This window comes from Montipora capricornis, chromosome 1, assembly GCF_036669925.1.
Source record: "Montipora capricornis isolate CH-2021 chromosome 1, ASM3666992v2, whole genome shotgun sequence".
In the NCBI taxonomy this organism is placed as follows: Eukaryota; Metazoa; Cnidaria; class Anthozoa; order Scleractinia; family Acroporidae; genus Montipora; species Montipora capricornis.
The window spans coordinates 29,264,671-29,286,029 of record NC_090883.1 but is presented as its reverse complement, the minus strand read 5'-3'; the positions used below and the strand labels follow the sequence as shown (position 1 = coordinate 29,286,029).

Sequence of the window (21,359 nt, the reverse complement as noted above, 5' to 3'; positions counted from 1 at the left end):
GGAAGAACTGTCAAGTAAGTTTGACATAAATTTACATAATTGCCACTGCTCAAGCAGCAAACAAGTTCTTATGTTCATCCGGCTCGTTGAAAATGCTTGTACCCGAAGGCAAATGCAAGAAAAACATGTTGATAAAGAGCTTTTGATTTTCAATTTATTACAAGTAAATACATTTGCCAACGGAAGGATGTGGTATCCATCTTTCTTGGTAAAATGAGAACTACTTTACAAATCGTCCGTGGTCTATCGCGTCACAGGAGAAATTACATGTATCATATAAACCGGGAGAAACTTGAGGGACACCATTGCCAAAAGCCGCTACCAAAATGAAAATCAAAGCAGCTAAATATACCTTCTAGTCTAGCCTTAACAATCCCTGCCAGGTTTTGACCAGCGATGCCAAGGGATAAGCACAGTACTTCTAGTTGCAGTAGTGGAAAGGTGCCTCCAGAACCAATGAGCCGTACGATGGAGCTGAGGGCGATGTTCTTTGCATCTGAAGATCGCATTAATTAGAATAATCCTGCAGAATGACACACTTGAAATTTTAAAATGCGTTCTTTTTTTCCTTCCCTTTCCTCTCTGTTCCAATCTGCTATAAATTTGCCGGTTTTACACCAGCTACGCTATTTGAGTGGAGCTTCTTGCTTGACTTGACTGGTGTTGGCGGCTGGGCTCTGGGGACGAGAAGTTGTTCATTCTCATCCCCAGAGCCGCCCGGCCCACTTAGCCCTCTACTGGCCGATTATTGAATTAATTATTTTCATTGAATTGAGTTTGAACGTTCATAGAAATCCTTATATTTATTCCCCTACTATAATCGCCCAGACTGCAAGAATTTGTCCGAACGTATCTTTGCTATCAGATGGCTTAAACAGATTCTGGGAAAAAACCAGGCGCTCCAGGCTGGGAAGCATTTCCCAAATTTATCTTAAAACTCTGCATTAGCCTACGTGTAGCCGTACCTTCCCAACGAAGGAAAAATGGGGGGAGGGAAGGCCTACGAAAAGCTGACCCAAATCGTGTTCCGGCGTGGCGTAACGCATTCCGCAGGAAAATAGATAATAGTTTCTCATTGGTCACTTACATCTAACCGTAGTTGTTTAAGCAGGTCATTTGATGTCCGTCGGAAGTCTACAGACAACTTGCTGCAAAGTTGCAATTCAAAAATTGCACTTATTAGTCCAATCGAAACAACTGGACGTAGAATCGTCGCCAAGATGTGAAAAAAAAATTCCCAAGGGATATTGAGAAGATATTATTTACTCTACGCAGCGCCAAAAATTGACCCATCATTTTATTTTAGTTGGCCGGTATATGGTAACGGAATGAAAATGCTGACCGAGTATTAACTCCACGTCTTTCTGCATATTTTTCCCAACATAAGAGTGGCCTGCATAGCTGGCGGGATATTTTATTGCAGGATTATTTAAACACGCGCGGAAGTAAATAGATAGTTGCTTCGTTGTGTTTTGGCGGCAAGTGGAAATCCAAGACTAGTAGTCCTCATGCCAGTCGCGGTCTACACGCAGCCAAAGCCGTCGTGCTCGCGAGTGCATAAATAAACCTGCGATAGAACATCCCTCCAGCGACAGAACAATGTGTGGTGACGCACACTGAAAGTGGGTTTATTGATAATGTCAATTTCTTTCTTTGGCGAACAAGAAAAAAACGTGATTAAATGAATTAGTTATCAATTGTTGAAAGGATGGACTTCCAACATGTTACTCTTGACTCTCATAATGTTGTGGCTACCCTAAATTTCAAGCCCTCCTTTGCCACCCCCCTCCCCCCCGCATTTGTCAGGCATTTTTTTCACTTTTTCTTTCCCAGGATTGTTCATTTGCTAAAGGCTGGTTTTCACGAACGACGAAATCGGAGTAGGAGTCGTAAGAAGAGTCGTAAGCACATATGCCCTGGTGAAAACTGCCTTCCGATTCCGCGTACGATTCCACCGCTTACGATCCAGTGAAAACTAGATTGTCGGAGTCGGAAGCAGAAGCGGAAGAACAAGCTGATCACAAAGCAGAGAAGTGGGTTCGGCCAAGGTGGGAATTTTTGCGCCAAAACGAAGAAATAAAAGCATGATGGACGTGGAACAGAGTTTTCTTCTTTGGCTCTTTCTTCTCCTTATTTTGCAAGACTTACTGGTTCAGTAGTATATAAGGGACTGATTTGAGAGAGGTTTTTTTCTGGACCCGCAACGACGCAAAAGTGGTGGAGTGGGGGTAGAAAAAAAACCTCCTCAAATCAGTCCCGTATATACAACTGGATTCTTCTTATCACATACCTGTCTTAAGCCTAGCTTGTTTGGCCACCTCCTGCCAAGAATTATTTTTCATGTTCTTATTTTTTAAAAAAAATTGCAAGACTTGTCGTACAACATGGGAAAAAGTCTTACACCCTCCCCAATCTTCTCAGGGGGTGCAGGAATGGCGCAGTGGTGAGAGCACTCGCCTCTAACCAAATGTGGCCCGGGTTTGATTCCCAGACTAGCCGTCATATGTGGGTTGAGTTTGTTGGTTTTCTAATCTGCACCCAGAGGTTTTCTCCGGGTACTCCGGTTTCCCCTCTCCTCAAAAACCAACATTTGACTTGATTTGTGTCGATTGCTAATTTCGGTTTACAGTGTCCCCAATTAGTGCTCCAGCGCTAGAACGACTAGACACTTAAATAAAGTTCCTTTCCTTTCCTTTCCTTTCCTTTGTCCATGCTCACACTATGTTAACGTTTGTTCATCGCAGCAGAAAGTAATTGAAGAGCCTGGGCTCGCATATTGTGATTAGCTTCCGCTTCTGCTTCCGACTCCGACAATCTTGTTTTTACTGAATCGTAAGCAACGGAGTCTTAAGCAGAATCGGAAGAAAATGGAGCCGCTCTGATTCTTCCGACTCCGATTCCGTTGACCTTATGACTCCGCTTACGACTCCGATTTTTGGTTTTCACTACGTCATAAGCGACTCTGACTACGACTGACTCCGCTTACGACTCCGACTCCGATTCCGTCGCTAGTGAAAACCACCCTTTAGGGTGCACTCGATTTCAAAAGCAATAGGCTTTGTTTTTACCCTGTTATCTATAGGAGACAGGAATGCATACCGTGCATTTTTTCCTTTCGACACACCCATCCATCCACACCCATTGGTTTTTGCCCCGAGCGGGACTCGAACCCACGCCTCCCTGATTACTAGTCGGGCATGCTAAGCCACTACACCATCAAGGCTACCACGCTGGCAACGCAGCAGATTAATGAGGTGACTTAGCAGCGTGGGGATCCCGAAGGCCCAACTTTCCTTCACTTGAGTGTGTATCCTTGCCTCTAAAACCCCACACAGGGTTTAGAACACATGAAAGTTAGAAATTTTGAGGCAAATGAAAGGTATAGACAATATATAGGAGACAGGAATGCATACCGTGCATTTTTACCTTTCGACACACCCATCCGAAAAATTGGTTTTTGCCCTGAGCGGGACTCGAACCCACGCCTTCCTGATTTTTTTCGATTTTTTTCAATTTTTTTTTTTTAACTTTCATGTACCCTGTTATCAGTTATTAGCCTGTTTCAGCTACCACCTGGCAGGACTTGCTTCCCAAATACTTTGGTCTATGGAATGGCATTTTCGAAGATCAAGCTATTTTTAGACGAGTTCTTAAAGGGGCTGTGTCACGACATTAGAGAATGTTAGCATTGACAACGAGTACGACTTCGAGTAAGAGTTCTGGGATTTTGATTACTGCGCAGCTATACTGCGCAGCCCAACGTGCTCAACTAGTCCCGCCAAGTCGGTCTCAGACGAGTTTGCAGCGAAAAGTCGTAGCGGCGAGTACGAGTTTGTCAAAAGGAATTGCGTTTGATTTAGAACTGTTTCTTTTAGTTTAAAGCTGTAATAATCATAGAATAACAATCCTCAAGTGCTGGGCAAATAATTTTGGGGGTTTCAAGCCTGAAAAGCAGCTTAAAATGTTGATATTTTGCCAAAGAATTGGTGTGGTTTTAGCTTATTTGAGTTCAACACTTTTCATAAGGTCTTTCTTTGCAATCTGATCAACTATCACTTCCTTTTTCATCTTTCCACGCAGTGTCCTTCAAGATGGAACCTGCAGGATTGTTGAACGGTTCATTCAACTTTAATGAAATTTAGTAAGAATTTGTTGTGAAAATTTAGTTTCGCAAACACTTTGTGTTCTTCTTTGAAGTGACCTGGGAAACAAGACTAAGGGCTAAGCTTATCAAGCTCAATCGGCATGATCCTATAAAATACCTAATTCTTACATAAGCTTATTTCTTGTTGAAAAACAGAACAGAAATATGAAAAACAGCATATTAAGTATTTTCTGCAAACTGGAACTCGTATTATACGCCTAACTAAATATATGGAGCACGACTTCGAGAACTTGCACTCGTTGCCGATGCTTTGTAACTTACGTTATATATGCTCGACAGACATTTTTTGTTACGAAGCTTTGAGATGAGTTTCTGGCTTAAAGAAGTTGCATAGCGAGAAGGGGTAAGTAATTTGTAAACTACACAACAATAACTGCATTGCCATGACACAGCACCTTTAAATACGATTTGGCTTGTACGATTGACCATCCTCAATCGCATGGATAATAATTTCTCATGCGAGACTTGTGATTGGCTGGAACGGTGTGGTTTCGCGCGAAAATCAATCTAAAAATAACTCGGTCTGTAAAACGCCGTTCCACAAATACAACGAAGTTGTAGGCTCCTAGTCATGGCTTCCTTCTACCACTTATCTTTGACAGATGTCATTCAAAGCTTGATAAAAAAAATCGTCAATTCTCATGCAGCTAGCGGGTAAAATTTCAGCCAATTCTCAGCTGCCAGCCATTACGAGGGTGAAGCTAAGTCGCGTGGGTGGGTGGGTCGTGGGTAGGTGGGTGGTGGGTCGTGTTTGTTTGAAGATATATATTAGCTCCCTCAGTGCTCAGTCCAAATTTGTCTTAGGTCTTAGGTCTTGTCTGTTTCGAGAATTTCCAGTCGTTGATAAAAAAAGGTTAGGGTTAGGGACCCACGACCCACCCACCCACGCCGATTAGACACTCTCCCATTACGAACCTCTAGCTACTGTAACACCACATTTACGACTTAGCTGATGGAGCCCTTCGATTTTGAACCTACAGCTGTTTATAAGAGAACGCTACTGTTTATCCATACTTGATGAAGACTCTTCATATTGGGGGCTAATTATCCAAGGGTAGACTCGTGTGGATACCAATGTTAGCAAGGCTCTAAGATCAAATTTGCATACATCCGCGGCCATGTAATGTCCTTTATTTATCACACGTTTCTTTCGATGAAGTTATTTTTCGCTCGTGCGACTTCAATTGTTTTCATTTTCCCATGTTAAGAGTCTGGTGGTGGGAGATGGCCTTGTGCCTGACTCCTTTATTCCGTTATTCTGGGAACCTCAGACCGAATTTAATTGGTTAATTAAATTAATTGTAAAATGCAAATTTGTAAAGGTACCGAGAAAAAAGCAAAGATTGTTGTTCTCACGTCTGATAAGTAACAAAACAGCAATTTCAAATAACACATATCACTTATTTATCTTGCATTAATTTTTTAAACGTACATAACGCTATCCACGAGATTCATCGGTCAATCCACGCTGGTTAAGTCCTCCAGATTGTCATTTATCCAATGAATTGTACTTTCTACCTTTCGAACTTCGGCTTAGTTAAAGAACCGCCCCATGTCATTTTCTCTTTGAGACAGAATCCCTCTCCCTCTTTTACTCGTCGACTTTTTGCATGCGCACCCAACGAAAATTATTTCCAAGATGCATAATAATAGGTCAAAAACTTACATGAAAACGCTAAGGAGTTTTTTTGATTTTGCTAAAAAAAAGTGTTACGCACCCCCAGGATGATTATGAGCAAAATTCCAGCTCCCATGCAGCAAGATAGTGAGAGAAACTCTCTGCGAACCGACCTCGTGTCACTATTTCCCAGCCAGTAAAGAACTTCGTGGATCTAAACCGCTCGCCAAAGCAGTCAAAACGGGTTTTTTCTTTTTCAACATTCGGTAAGTTGAACCAGCGATAAGCTTCTCGTGAACGAGTTCTCCTCCAGTCCTCCCCAGTTTCTTTTCTCATCCAGCCAGCACGGGTTGAAGTGCTAAAGATATTTCAAGTTTCCCAGCAAAAGAGTATAAAAATCAATAACTTAGCAGCCAGCTAAATTTCCACTGCGAAACAGATATTTTGGGCATATTTTTCTGTCACGTGAACCAAGTGCGGAGGCTCCCACAAATCTCTCCGACTCCAGTGGCCAGATTGTGATCACCCCAAGGCCAACTGGAAGGCTGAAGAAAGGTTCTCCGTCAGATTATATTAAGGAAATGTTGAAAAGAAAATTTGTACCACAGAGAAACTGATATATATTAAACTCAACACCTAGACTGGACACTAGTCCATTTTACCTTCCCCGCATATGAAGGTTCCGCCTCGCGGCCTTTGATTGTTTCAATACTATGGAAGTTCTCTTTTTTTTCATTTACCTTCTCGCAGGTTGAGCGGTTTGATGGCATTTTCAGGTCTTTCAGGGAAAGATGATAACCCAAGACTTACGTTAGTTGAAAACCCGACTGTGATACTGATGGCGAATGTTTCGATGATTCGTGTCACGATGCAATGATCTTGTTCCATTTTTGTTTTAGAACCCCGGCCCGCAAATGTTGCATGTTATCGTTATGTTAGTTCATGGGACCTGGGAACAACTTCCAATCCTACAGTTCTTTCCCAGCAGTGCCCACTCCATTTTAAAACCTCGTGCTTTCGTTTGCAGTGTTTCTGGTTGCATCTCACAGTGTTTGTAGTTTTATTCAGCTAGTTCTTAAGTTTCTCGCCCTACTGGAGTACCACTCATGTAAGTTTCCACCTTTCCTGTACTGCATTGCTTTTATCTTAGCATTTGTCCTTTTCCTTTCATCAACCATGTTTTGTTCACATTTTTTGCTATCTAGTGTTCACCAAACGGTACAATTTAAAGAAGTTCTTTTGTCGAATTTGTGCCTGGTTGACTGACTTCGCCTCGAACGCGATAACTTGTGAGGAAAAACCATACTGTAGGGCGCCAAATGTGACAACAATGTGTAAGTTTCATATTCATGTCAATTAATTTAGGACAGCACCAGTATCACCCAGTTGGGGCCTAAAATAAAGTATCATGGTAATTATCCGCTTTATTTTGACCATAAATTTACCAAATCAATCTTCAGTGACTTATTCATTCTTAAATTGCTTCTGGAGTTCATCAGCCCGACATGTTCAAGCTAAGCAATGAACAGTTTCATCTTAGCTACGCGTAACCAAAAACACTTAAGAATGCTCTCTGAGCAAAAATAACCGTTTTCAAGAAAATGTGGCCATTAACTTTCGTTTACCGTGGGTGAACAGGTCTTCTTTGCTTTCCAGATTTTTACTAACAATCTGCCTATGATCACCTGTAGTACAAAGTTCTTTCGCATATTTAGCATCTTAATAACGCATTATAAAGCTACAGTTATATTTTGCCCCCACAAAGAGATACTTTACAGATGAAATGTCTATAATCAAAGTGCCACTGTCGTCACTCGTGGATATGAAAGTTACCGCGATTGTTAAAAATTGGCAGCCTAAAGTTTTCTTTATGCATTAGTTGGTGTGATATAACAGCTGGATAACCCAGGTGGAAATCTTGACCGAGTCTTTCGACAGTTCGTCATTATAGCCCGCTCGCTACACAAGTACTAGCGTCTTGAAGCATGGGTTGCTTGGTTGCCTCACTGTTTTTCATGTCACTGCATGTTGTTCAATTTGGATTCATGACAGCTTTGATAAACATTGGTATACTTTGCTGGCTTCAATGTCACTCTCCAAATGGAAGTCACCTTCCAAATGGAATTTATTAATCCCCCGTGAGCTAGGGGATCGACAGAGACTGTCTTTTCACCATGTGTTTGTCGATTGCATTTCGACATGTGTATTAAAGTCTACGAGTTGGTGAGTGAAAGGCGGTGCACAATTAATTGCACCAATGTGTACTTGTTCAGAATCTTTTGCTTCACCTTCGAAGAACGCCATTTCTTTAATTCTTCCGTTTCTTGCTCCAGTGCTCTGGCGGCTAGAGAGGAGAGTCTGGAGACCATATTATGGCTTTTAGTGAGAAAGGAAACCTAGTATATCCGCCGAGAACTCCAGCAAAAGAAGTCTCAGAGCAGATTAAACTTACCACACAGACATAACACAAATAAGACGGTTGGGGGAAGGCCTATTTCTTAATTTTAGCCAGAAGTTTTTAATTCTATATATCATCATTTTATTATTATTATTATTATTATTATTATTATTATTATTATTATTATTATTATTATTATTATTATTATTATTATTATTATTACTACTACTACTACTACTACTACTACTATTAGGATGGCGCATTTGAATATATTTATATACATATTTGCGCCTCATAAGCTCTTAAATAAAAAAAAAAATGCGGCGGAAGGTGCTCAAACACTTAAGCAAAAAAGCTACAAACAGAAATGGTGGCGCACAACCTAGCGAACAGGACGTCACAGCTTTCTAAGCTGTGTTGTGATTATCCATCCTGATTGGCGAACTAGATCGAACTTCTGGTTACGCAGGAGTGACAATTTGCATGAAGATTCTCAACAAAACTCGTGGATATATCCACGAGTAAAAAGGAAAGGTAAAGTCTGCTACGAGCCTAATGGCCCATCAGGCCGGCGATTATCTCCGGTTACTGTAGCATGAAGCGACTAGGAGTATTTCTACTCCCCACTGGATGGGATGCTAGTCCATCGCAAGGTTACCCCCAGCATTACATTTGCCGGTACCCATTTATACACCTGGATGAAGAGACGCACTGTGAGAGTAAAGGGTCTTGCACAAGAACACAACACAATGTCCCTCGAACCAGGACCACTCGATCCGGAGTAGAGCTCACTAACCATGAGGCCACCGCGCCTCCCAGATGAAATGTCTATACCAAGCGGCAAGTACAAAATACAGGTCACAGGACATTGATTTACCAATACAGAAAGTATCCTAAACATTCATAAAAGCTAACTTTAGGCCTAAGGTTACCTTTTATGAATATTTAGGATACTTTCTGTATTGGTAAAACAATAACCTGTGACCTGTGTTTTGTACCTGCCGCTATACCAAGTAAAAAAACTTGGATCAAGAAGATCCACACACCTAACTTGCGACAGCAAATGAATGCGGTTAGAGCAAATATTCTTATAGCTTCCCACAAAAGGAGAAACAAAGACGGCTGCGAAGCCCGTTTTCTCCATTGTAAGCGTAATTAATCTTTAGACCCCATTTGTTCAAACGATGGATAGCGCTATTCGCCGGATATCCATCTTTTGAACAACTGGGGCCAGAATGATAATAATAATTCTTTGGAATTTACATCATCCTAGCGTTGACAAATGAACGGCAACCAGTGAGAGCTGGTAAGGAGTTAATAAAGCTGTTGCTTGACTTGCACGATGTACGAAGGAATAAAAGAATTCTGTTTTATGCACCAATATTACCATTCGCAACTGGGGTTTATGTGCCCTGTTGAAGGATGTGAACATGCTTGCACTTATCTGGACAATTTAAGCAATTGTCTCTTGCAGCAGACACTTGAAAAATTCTGGTGGCTTCACTGGGATTCGAACCTATGACCTCTGTGATGCAGGTGCAATGCTCTACGAAGCCGCATTCATTCATCGAGTCCCAGTTCATGGGAACAAATGACCTGCTTCCAACTGTGTGGCTTCATAGCTCAGTTGGTAGAGCATTGCACTGGCATCGCAGAGGCAGAGGTCATGGGTTGGAATCCTGTTAAAGCCACCTAAATTTTCAGGTGTTAACTATAAAAGACAATTGCTTAAATTGTCCATGCAGATAAGTGCGAGGATCACTTCTCCATTTTGTCTATAACTCACACTTCAAACATACATTTCCTTTCTTCAGAGAAAGAAAGTGATGACTGGTTTGAACGATATTCATCGCACTCAGACTGCATTGGTAAGAGGAGAGGCTTCTTGCACAGTGGTCAGCTGTTTTTTTACAACTTTACGAAACATTTCAGCACAAATTTCGATCAGGTGAGGCGTTCACGGGTACAAGTTAATATAAATTAACGATTCGTCCCAGTTTCATTCCCACCCCTGCACGAGACCGCCATAAACAAGTCCCCACCCAACCTCGTAATTAAGAACTTCAACTTGAACATGGGCATGCCCAGGTTAATAGCAGCTGGTATAACTGAAAACCTTCTTCTCCTTAACAAAGGATAAAGAATGTAAATAATTGCATTTCAAAAGCAGAAAGGAGGTTTTCATGAGCAACAAGTTACAAAGCTTATTCAAAGACTATTTGCGACTTGCGACTTGATCGGATTTTTGATTAAAGTCTGGTCTGATCTGGATATTTATTTACCATCGGATTTACAGAGTCGCTCGTACCAAGCTAATTATTCCCCACCACAACATTGACAACACAACAGGCAAAGACCAGGCCACAACACCCAGGAACTACGTGCCCTACTCTTTGCGATTAGTGCGTGGGTTTATCGTTCTTATCCGAAAAGACTAGAACATCTAACCATTTGCTGATGTCATTGCAAAGACATTACGTTCTCCTCAGTTATTTAAAAAAAAAACCATCCAGCTGAAGGTTGGTCCGGTCTGGGGCTCGATTCCAAAACTTCCCGCACAGTAGCCTGAGCTAACCGGTTGGCAGTAAGGTCAAAGCATCTACTTGGCTAAAGTAATTTTTAATCTTTTATGTTTGGGTGGATTCCCCTCAATGTTTCAAGTCTCTGATCTGGAACTTGACTCAGAGTATCGTAAAAGAGTTGTGAGTTCCAAGCCTGTCAAAGAATACTTAATGATGAAACCAAGTTATCAAAAATTCGTAAAACGAACAAATTTCTCCGCCCATTGGACCTAAAATGTAAGTACCGTAACATTCATTCTTAATTAGTATAATTCGTTCATTTTTCGCCCTAACGTCTATTTCTTATTCAGGTATGTATACTTGAAGGCGTTTTGAGGTAAACGTTTGGAGGAATTGGCTCAAAAAGTACGGAGAAGGGAGATTTAGCCCGACGAAACTCAAGGGAAACCTAAACGTCCTAGCGACGCAATGATACGCTAGAGCGACGGCAAACAAAAAAAATGAAAATTGAGAATAGTCATGAGAATTTAATTCAGAGACACGGTGTTGTTTCTTTGTCTTTAGCACCTTATAGCACTAGAGCAGCATTGAGCAGCAGCACCCTTGACACATTATTCGCAGGTTGGGCAGAGATGTGATGGTGTGACGGCTTGGGAAGGCCTAGTGAACATACAGACTGAAGGGAACAACAAAGAGAAAGGTATCCACATATCACACCATGTAAACGTGCAACAGTGTAGAGCGAGACGAATATTAAAGGCAGACAGACAAATGGGCAGAAAATAATACATCTTTGTTCTCAAAGTTAAGGGTTAACTTCACTCGGGTGTCAGAAGTTAATGAAATAGCATAAATCTATGCCACCCATACATTTTAAACAGTTTCCTTAAACGTTCAGAGTGGCTGTGCGGTTGATGATTGTAACGTCTCCCTATTTGACTCAAAGGCGCATGGCCATTAAACGATCCAGGGGCAAAGTATTCCACACCATTTCGTTTCCAGAAACCACACAGCTATTTATGACCCCTAATTCCAATGGGTTGGTATTCGCGCCATTGAGTTGAAGGCTAGGGTCTACTATATCTGATGGTTGTTTGTTTTGTGCCCATTGTTGCTTGACGAGAGGTACGTCCTTTTGCGTGACTGCTTCATGAAGAGGGGTTTCTCCGTTTTCGTCTTGAATATCCACATCCGCCTTGTTTTCAAGCAATAGCTTGACGAGAGGTACGTCCTTTTGCGTGACTGCTTTATCAAGAGGGGTTTCTCCGTTTTCGCCTTGAATATCCACATCTGCCTTGTTTTCAAGCAATAGCTTGAAGGGAAGTGTTTCTCCTGCCTTGCTTCTCAGTTTGGTGTGAAATCCAGCATTAAGAAGCAACTGTGAAATGCTGAAGAAGCCTTGACGGACAGACAACAACAGCGGTGAATTTCCCTCATTGTCCTGAATATTCACATCAGCTCCATGCTCCAAAAGCAGTCCAGTCACCACATAATTATTGCTAGAAGCTGCCAAAAGCAAAGGTCCCTTTTTACCTGGGGCTGTTTGAGCATTTACATCTGCCCCAAGATCAATCAGGGTTTTGATTAACACACCAGAGGACATCGGACTTGCCAACAGCAATGGTGTGATCTTGCTCTTTGCAGCGACATTGACATCAATACCATCATTCAAAACGAGCTCAATCGCCGCTCTTGGCACACGAGTGCAGCTCATTTAGTGTTTCGTCAATTTTAACCAATCTTTGGTACAGTTTTTCAATATCAGCATGACCTGGTTTTCTGCAATCAAGGGCTGATAGAATATCAACTGCTGATTTGCCACGGAAAATGGACGCGTTATTACTTATTCTTTGAGATTTCATCTCTTCCACAAAGTTCTCTATATAGTTACTAGCTTTATAAACACTGTCATAGTCTCCTTGTAAGACAGCTGCCTGTAGTAGATTAAATCCTGAATGGCTGTCCGTACGCAATAAAGCTCTTTTTGAAGATGTCCTGAGACTGAGCTGCAACAAAACGTGTTAAGCATCAATTAACTTCGTAACGACAGTATTACGCCAAGGATAACGAGGCCCATGGAAGCCTTTCCTTTGAATTAGACTTTTTGATAAAAGCCCCCTCTTCGTCCTTTGGGACATTTATGCATCCCAGTTGACCATCTCTATTTTAGTTAGGAAAATGGTTTGAGTTTGGTTGAAAAACCAGTTAACATTTTTCGTATTTTAGTGACGTATTTACATTCGGCGGAACTAACCTGCAAGAGGCAGTGACAGAATGTAAATATTAGTGAGCTTAAGCACGAGCGTTTTTGAGACGCGGACGGAACCGGAAGAGAAAAGCTTAGAGAAAGCCTTAGTTAAAGACCTTTGCAGTTGTTTTGCCTCATTCAAGGTGACCAGTTGCTAACCCTGTGTACAATAGTACAATGGGCCATTTGCAGCTGGCGATCACTTGGTACAAAAACCGCCATACTGGAGAGCAAATTGAGCACTAGGTTATCTAAAACAAAGAAAATTTCAATTACGTTGGTTTGGTTTAGATGTTCCTGTGTGCATTTTGCTCTCCAGTATGGTGGCGTTTGTACCATGTGATCGCCAGATGCAAAGGGCCATTTGCTAACCAGAAGGGTAGACTTGAGAACTGTTTGACTAATATACAGAGGAGGTCATATAGAAGTGAGGGTGCCGATAATTTTACTTGGTCGTTTCTTGTAATTTTTCTATTCATTTTCTACATTTGTAAGGACCTTTTACTCTACATTTCAGATCGAATTTGTTGTAATTTATTACAATACGATTCTCATCTTCTTATTTGGCATCTTTGGTCAACGGAACGAGGGTTTTGAACTGTTACAGTTCTAGCGTCCAATAGACAGCTAATGTGCCGTGTTGAGGTTGGACTGTTGTAATGTACTCATCCCAGCTCTCGAACTTTGAAAAGTTTTTTTTTTTTACTAACTTAAGGCTTTTCTGTTGATTAAAATGCACCTAAACTCAAGTATCTTTCGTTCCTTATATAAATCAATATATAACTCAATCTGCTTTCGTCGCTCTTGTATTTCATTTATAGTCGTAAGTTACGGAGGGAGCTCATGGTTTCTTTCCTCGCCGGGACCAAAATTTCTTATATTCGAGTGATAAATGTTACTTCAGATCCTTTAACTTTATACATACGTGCAACGTTTTTAAGATTGCCTTTGTTTTCTTTTTTTTTTTTTTCTGAAAATATAAATAAATGAAATGAATGAAAATGAAAATGAAAATGAAAATGTCAGCATTGTTGCCCAGAATTTCGCTTTTTCTGTGCCGTGCAAGCCACGTAAACTTGGCAGAACTAGCAGTAATTTGGACCCACGACCGTGATGTGAGAGGCATGGGTCTATTCTTGATTTTACGTCACAAACTGCTTTGCATTCCTGCAATTTGTGACGTAAAATCGTGAATAGACCCATGTCTCTCACGTCACGGTCGTGGGTCCAAATTACTGCTGGTTTTGATAACTTCGCGCATCTTGCCCGGCAGATGAGAAGAGAAATTTTGAGGTGAGAATGGTAAAACATGTTTGCTTTTTTGCGGGGAGATTAATATAATTGCCAAAAAATATTTGAGTTTAGGTGCACTTTAAGGTTTGTTTATCTTGTAATCACCTCTCTCTCCCAGAGGTTGATGCGCCTTAGTTTTGTAAGTTATTTAGACAGCAGCAAACACTCAGGCTCTCGAGCTGCGCACTCATTCCTAGGTACGCATCGTGAATATAGATAGGGCAAAATAGTCTCTTACATCTAATACGCCCTACACTGACAATAAGGCCTGACGATAAAAAATGCTTCAGGGGCATACAGGAGGTTTTTATGGAATTTAGTGCACTAAATTTATTTATTGAAGCTAACTTGCCATTGCCTGCCCTACTCCACCCAACCCCCAACCCCCCCTAAAAAAGGCACAACAAGAAAGATCAAGACAGCAAATTAATTCTGCGCAAAATTCACCTTATTGTCTTATTGCCTTAAGTATTTCTCACAAGATGGACAAATGTTAAATAACTTACTGGTTGCTGAAGACTTGGTTTTGCATCGTGGTCCAGGAGAAGCTGAATTATTGACTGATGATTGCAGCGTTCAGCTTTCTGCAGCGGAGTGAACTGAAACTAAAGAAGAGAAAGAGAGGTTCATCCGCCACTTGAATGGTTTTATTCACTCTTGTCTTCCTTTTAATAATTATTTCATGCATTTGCATTATTTGAGAACTGCAGTGGCAGGGTTCACTCGATACTATACATGTAAATATTCTTCATTCCTCAAATAATTGCGACATGAACGATAACATCATATCACCGAACCTGCAAACTTTTTAAAGAGCTAAGAACACAGTAAAGCCTACGGCCTTACCGGATAAGACCCTCCTATCTGTATAATTTTTTAATATCCTTCCAATAATACTACGCCTCATCCAAAGTTAATGGGAAATGGTCTAAGGGTGCATTGAAGATCAACTGAAGACTCACTAAATATGCTCACATCGGCAAGTTTTGCGGCTGCTAATGATCATAAATATGACAGCAATTTTTATACTTAAAATGACGTTCTTATGTGTCATTGTGGTACTTAGTGAAAAGTAGTAGCAATAGGCTAAGAGGAACATCAACTGGGAGTCAACTCTTGTCTGCCTTCTTACCCTGTCTAAGGCATTGACATCTGCATTATGATCTAGCAAGAGCTTGACTACAGATTCATGTCCATACCAACAGGCAAGGTGCAGTGGTGTTAACAAAAACTGGGGAAAGAAAACAATGTAAAACCAAGATATAAATTCTGGTGTCCAGCTCTGCGTGAAAGTGATGCTAAACAACATTGTTAAGAGAAAGCAATTTGGGCTTCACCCACATTCACTTTGTTATGATCTGACTAGCAAACTCGTGTGAAAGTTAAACTGAGGAAGATGATCAGGGCCATGGATTGTAAGTTTTAATACTGCCAAGTGTTGCCCTTTCTGATCGTCTTTTAAGGAATACATGTAAGTATGTTCTAACCCCACGCACAAAGGGCTAAGCAAACGTGGCCTAGGTAGTATATTTATTCAGCGAGTTATGCAGAAATTTAACTGAAAATAAGATACTAATACAAATCTCTTGAAGAACCTGATCTCTTTCATCAACATTTGCACCATTCTTCAGGTGCGTGTTGACCTCCTCATATTGTCCATTGATTGACGCCCTGTGAAGAGCACTTCGAGATACCTAGTGAAACAAAATGTAGAAAATTAGCACAGTGTTATCTCTCCAAACGGTGGACGCCCGTGGAACCTTCATTTGGAGTCCGTAAATGACATAGTCTTGTGATTAAATACTACACATTAACTGACCTGTACTATTGTTTCGTAGAACATTCTTGCAAGTTACATTAATTTTTCAACATGACTACGTGGTAAAAGTGGACAGGTGCCAGTTTAGAATTTCAAGCCCTCAGACAGTGCCAATGAAAAAATAGAAGCACTGTTTTGATAAAGATCGGTAAAAACAGCTGGACTACTTTATAAACAACAGAGTTAAGAACAAGATAATAATGCTAAGTTAATCTGCAATCAATGTGTCCATGGTCTCCCTTGTAACAAGATTAAAACAATGAAAATGTTCCTTTTATGCTGTCGTGGGAGTCTGCAATGAAGGGACTGATCTCCACACACTAGTATTCTTAAGTTTCAGTTTGGCTGGGGATTTGAACACTGTCAAAGGTAATGACATTCTAAGGTGATTACATTCCTGGTAAAAATCCACCTTGGTTACAGACCAGTTTTGCTTAAAACAGTATTATTTTTTCATTGTGAACTTACTTTGGCCTTTTCCATTCTCATAGCACAGCTCGTGTCCTGTTCCTTGACCTGATGACAAACAAAAAATAATGCAAATATCTTGATACAAGGAATGCCATACGTGACTTCAAACTGGTTTTTGAATGCTTTTCTGTGACCTTGTCAGGGTTAAAGGAAACTTCATAGAACACGTAACGTCAACTTGATCTCCTGGCAAATCAAACTCAGTTTGAGTTACCTAAGAGTATTCTAAATTATTTTGATGCACTTATTAAGAACATAATGCCTGTCACACATGTGGCCTCTCTTTATTACTGGTAGAACCTAACACTAACACTTATGAGAACACTACAATCCATTCCCCTAATCAGAAGTGAGGGAGCACTTTCCAACAAATACACACCCCCAAATTTTTCACAATGTCAATTGTGAAGTCATTTTCAACTTATTTTGCCAAAACGTTCCATTAAGCTAATTCACATTCTCCTGTACTTTCATACTCTTTCGTATAATGCTCTGCCCTGTGGGATTCAGATTGCATTTTCCTCGGCTTGGTACCAGGTCAGCACGGTTCAAAGGTCTTTGTTATGCAAATAATTAAGTACAGTATTAAAGGACCATGTGACCTTTCACAAAGTGTCCTTTTTTCGCGTACTACAGTAGCCAGGTCATCATGCCAAAGGACCAGACCAATTTGACTGTGATTTCGCAGTCTGCACACAGCTATCCTCAAGTAGGTGGATGTTTAGCAAATTGTTATTCCATTTGGAGCGATCTCACGTCTGATAGCATGGTTGCTTTAGCTGTACTTACGCCCTAGTTTTGCAGTCATACTGCTTTTGTTGCAAGATTAAAGTACCCATTAGACATTTTATCTTGTTGGCGTTATTTTCGGGCTCAAATGTCTCCTGAATTATGCAATCTGAACCCAGCAAGGAGGAGCATTACATGAAGGAGAATATAAAATTAAACAAAGGTTACTTACCTGCAGGATAATTGTGATTCTCCTAGTATAATGCGCAGCAGCAGCTAGGGGTTCAGATCCCTCCCTTCTGTCAATTTGCTGTTCTCATATTCAGCTTCCCATTGTACTTTATTTGCATAACAAAGATCTTTAAACCGTGATGACCTGGCACCAAGCGGAGGAAAATGCAATCTGAACCCCTGGTGCTGTGCATTATACTAGGAGAATCAATTATCCTGAAGGTATAAAGTAAACTTTGTTAATTCCCTCAATGCCATAAAAAACTACATTTGAATTAGGATGTGAAGAAAGCTGACAAGGAACCTTCAATACCAATTACTTCAAGCTGAATAGAATTTTTCATCAAGATATACAATCTAAGACGTTGGAAGAATCAAGAATATCACGAACAACTCTGAAGAGACTCAATTACCATAAAAATTAATGATTTGGAAATGATGATTGTATGGAAAAATTTAATAGTGTTCCAAACTGGAGTTGGAACCTTTAAATTCTGCTTGCTTTCACTAGTTCAAATGCTCCAATACGTAATGATGAGCTGCAGTACAGGAGACAAGAATACATGTATGGTCCGAAGTTATCTTAAAAGCTTTAGTGAATTGATGAGATACTTGGCACAACTGACATGCAGTTGATTTACTTGGCAAAAACCATGAAGATATACATGTAAAGTTTTAAAAGAAATCGATAATAGGGGCCATAAATCAGAATTTATTTCATATTCATTTACATGCAAAGGCATAACAAGACTCTTGGAACGTAAATGAATGCCAATGAAGAGCTTTTCCACAAGATTGTCCTTTCAGAACAAATAGAAATGTATCTTTACGAGGGCTATACATTTTCATGGCGGTCAACGCATAAAATGCCAAACCTCCAAATCCAAACTGCAAGACTGAGGATACCATTTTGTTACACCACTTACAGTATACAAGTTTCATGCATGCCAGGATAAAAATAAAAATCCGTTTTTTTCCTTTTGTTTGTTTGTTTGGGTTCTTTTTTTGCATTCTAAAGATTTAATCTTTCGCTTTTTCAACATTATGTGTATTTTTCTTTGCACACATACCCATGCATTTTTAAGAAAATTATTTACATTTTAATACTTCCTGTTATCAAATAATGCAAGGAACTTACAGCCGTGTAATCTGCAGATGTATTTATTTCACTTGTGCTGGATCCCTGATTAAGTAAACCTTGTTGAGAGGATAGCAAATCAACGTCTGCTTCTCCTGAAAACGAAGACAATTCATGTTACCACTTGGATTAGAGACAGTTAGTAGTCAACTTTTCACTGTTAAATTTCTTCCGTTGTGAACATTCCCTTTGTTCTCCGTGCAACTGTTTTTTAAGGCCCTCACTGCCTCATGAAAGGGACAGAAACAAACTATGTATTGGGCGAACTAGTCTGTGATAAGAAAATCAAAACAGTAAGGATAACAAAAACGCTAGTTCAGGTTCTCTATCTCTTGACCAGCTTTACTGATTGATAAGCACAACTGCAATATCTACTAAAGTAATATTGAGCAAAAAGTCTGTATGTACATTGCAGATTCGTACACTAAAGGGCTAAGGTCCAGCTCTTATACTTGTACAGAGTACAGTACTTCCCAAACTTAAAAAATTCTTTTGTTGTTTGTTTTGTCATGATCAAATATTTACATGAACAAGCACCTGTCATTTTGGCAAAAAATTTCCTGCAGGCCAAATAGTCTTCCTCGTTTATGGTTGTTTTCAGGTTTATTGTCTCCAGGCCAACTTTCTTCTTCATTTCATCTGTCACAAGGTATCGTTCTGCCACGTTATTGAGGTGACCAGAGAGATAATCATTCCACAGATGCTCAAGACTTTTTAAGGTTGGGCACTCCACAATGATTTCAAGAGAGCCCACGTTGACAGCCATTAAGGATACCTCGTATGCTTTGTGGATAAAATCAGTCAAGGCGCTCACTCCTTTCTGTTTATTTGAGGAATAGTCACGGGATTTCACAAAACGTTTGACTTGGGTTTCTAGAAGATTATAGACTTCTTTCTCTTGTTCTTCGTTTAGGTCTGATACACTGATTAGGAGCTTGATTAAAGTGTCTGAAAATGAGATTAGACCTTGTAAATTCACGGTGATCAACATTAATGACATTCATGGTAGGACAAAATTAATTTCTTTACAGTAGGCCAAAAGTTCATTAAAACTCTGTTTAATCACACACTAAAAGGGAAAGTACATTCAAAGGACTGAGCTCAAAAGTCCTTTAATGTACACGATTTTCTGTAGTTCTGGCGTCATAATATTACATTGACCATCAACAGATGCAATCCCTCACTCAGTCCATCGGGAATGAGAGCTGATTCTCTTACACAGAAAGTAAATTGTTATTTGGGTTATTCCAACAGCAAGTGATCAAGCTTGAAGTACACAATATCTTTTACTAGTGATGTCTTATTAACTCAGAAGGAAAGATTATCAGATTAATAGAATCCTATTTATTCAACCTAAGTTGAGATAACCCACCCGCCATCACTGCTTTAATGTACAAGACGATTGATGACGTCATTCACTCAACCCAATATAACATCAAGTACAATGTATGTACAGAGCTATCTCGGTCAATTTGCAGCAGAGACCATTGAAACTTAGTAGCTATAAAGAAATTGGTTCCCATGGCAACTCACTCTTTTCCAGTCCCCTCCAATCTGATTTCAATATTTTTGGTGATCCTAACCTAGAAAAACATTTAAAAAGGCCACAAACTTGACCTAAAATATTTATATGCGTAGATCCTGCAGATGAGACACCATTGGCAAATATCGAAATAGAACGCCAAAGGTGGCCAGCAAAACTTTTAATATCAGGGAGGTCTGGAACCCAGTATGTTGCCATAGTAACAAAACTGGTATGCTCATATTGTGGAGAACATTATCTAGAACCTCACTGCAAAGAATCAAGCATTTCTGATACAAATTGGCTGAGATATCTTTTTCATCCTAGTTGATGAATATTTGGTTATTAATAAGTTTATGACATCATCACTTGACTAATTTGCATATTAAAAGAAAAAACTTGAATATCTCTCGAACAAAAAGAGATATTTGAAAATAGTAAACAGCATTCTTCTACTCACGCCGAATACATGTTTATGCCTAAAAATGGCTTAGATAGGAAAGATCCGAAGTTCGTCATAGTAGCACTATAAGGAAATGACAAATTAAACTAACCTAATTTCATGTTTACTGTCGCAGTGCCCATTACTCTCTAGCTGCTCAAAATATGTTATAGCTGGCAAGAACTAAATCTATGGAAGTTTCAAGCATTATATATTATAAAATATCTGATACTTTTCTGTTCAAAGTCTTGCAAATATGGTCGGAAATTAGCTTCAATGTTAACATACATTGTAACTTCGAACAAACAGTTTCGGTCAATGAACCTGTGGCACTATTCTCTAACTAAAGTGGGAAATAGTCCAATTAATTATAAATTAAAGGTGGGCTACGAAAGGGGTATGTGAAGTTAGACACTTGATAAAAGATGAAAACAGTTTTCTTTCCTCAGCTGAGCTCAGGGAGTGCTTCAACATAAAAATAAATTATCTTACTTTTATGGCATCATAGCTGCAATAAAGCCCCAAAGAAAACCCTTACGTGGAAATGATGGATACCAATGAAGAGGACACTTTTGCCGTTAAATTCTTTGAAGCCAGTAAGCCAAATAAACTTGTGTATAACAAACTCATCAGTTTAAAGGGAACCTCCACTAAAGCAACAAAATAACTTTAAACCACAGAACATAATGTTTACAATTGAAATTGCTCAAACGTTTTCCAATGAAGCGTTAGTATTTGAGAACAATAAATTTCAAAAACGCTT

At 39.9% G+C, this 21,359-nt stretch overlaps 3 protein-coding genes across 4 annotated transcripts in view; all 3 read right to left on the bottom strand.

Moving 5' to 3' along the window:
- Positions 1-639, bottom strand: part of LOC138037605 (serine/threonine-protein phosphatase 6 regulatory ankyrin repeat subunit B-like) — a 47,566-nt gene extending 46,927 nt beyond the window's left edge. Inside the window, exon 1 of the mRNA XM_068883510.1 lies at positions 353-639. The gene's annotated coding sequence lies outside the window, so the exon portion shown is untranslated. The remainder of the gene's footprint in view (positions 1-352) is intronic.
- A 10,571-nt stretch (positions 640-11,210) lies between these two features.
- Positions 11,211-21,359, bottom strand: part of LOC138037727 (uncharacterized) — a 56,207-nt gene continuing 46,058 nt past the window's right edge. For both annotated transcript variants that reach the window (XM_068883638.1, XM_068883645.1), the window contains 7 exons: positions 19,170-19,580; positions 18,633-18,727; positions 16,532-16,579; positions 15,840-15,938; positions 15,377-15,475; positions 14,751-14,849; positions 11,211-12,709 (listed from right to left, as the gene is read on the bottom strand). In XM_068883638.1, the coding sequence (XP_068739739.1) occupies positions 12,383-12,709; positions 14,751-14,849; positions 15,377-15,475; positions 15,840-15,938; positions 16,532-16,579; positions 18,633-18,727; positions 19,170-19,580 (1,178 nt within the window). In that variant the 3' untranslated portion in view covers positions 11,211-12,382. The remainder of the gene's footprint in view (positions 12,710-14,750; positions 14,850-15,376; positions 15,476-15,839; positions 15,939-16,531; positions 16,580-18,632; positions 18,728-19,169; positions 19,581-21,359) is intronic.
- Positions 11,644-12,306, bottom strand: LOC138014029 (ankyrin repeat and protein kinase domain-containing protein 1-like). The gene has a single exon (XM_068861063.1). The coding sequence runs from the start codon at positions 12,304-12,306 to the stop codon at positions 11,644-11,646; it is 663 nt and encodes a 220-aa protein (XP_068717164.1).

Bases quoted from the DNA above. Each gene is read 5' to 3' on its own strand.
- LOC138014029 (XM_068861063.1), bottom strand. From the start codon at position 12,306: ATGTCCTCTGGTGTGTTAATCAAAACCCTGATTGATCTTGGGGCAGAT.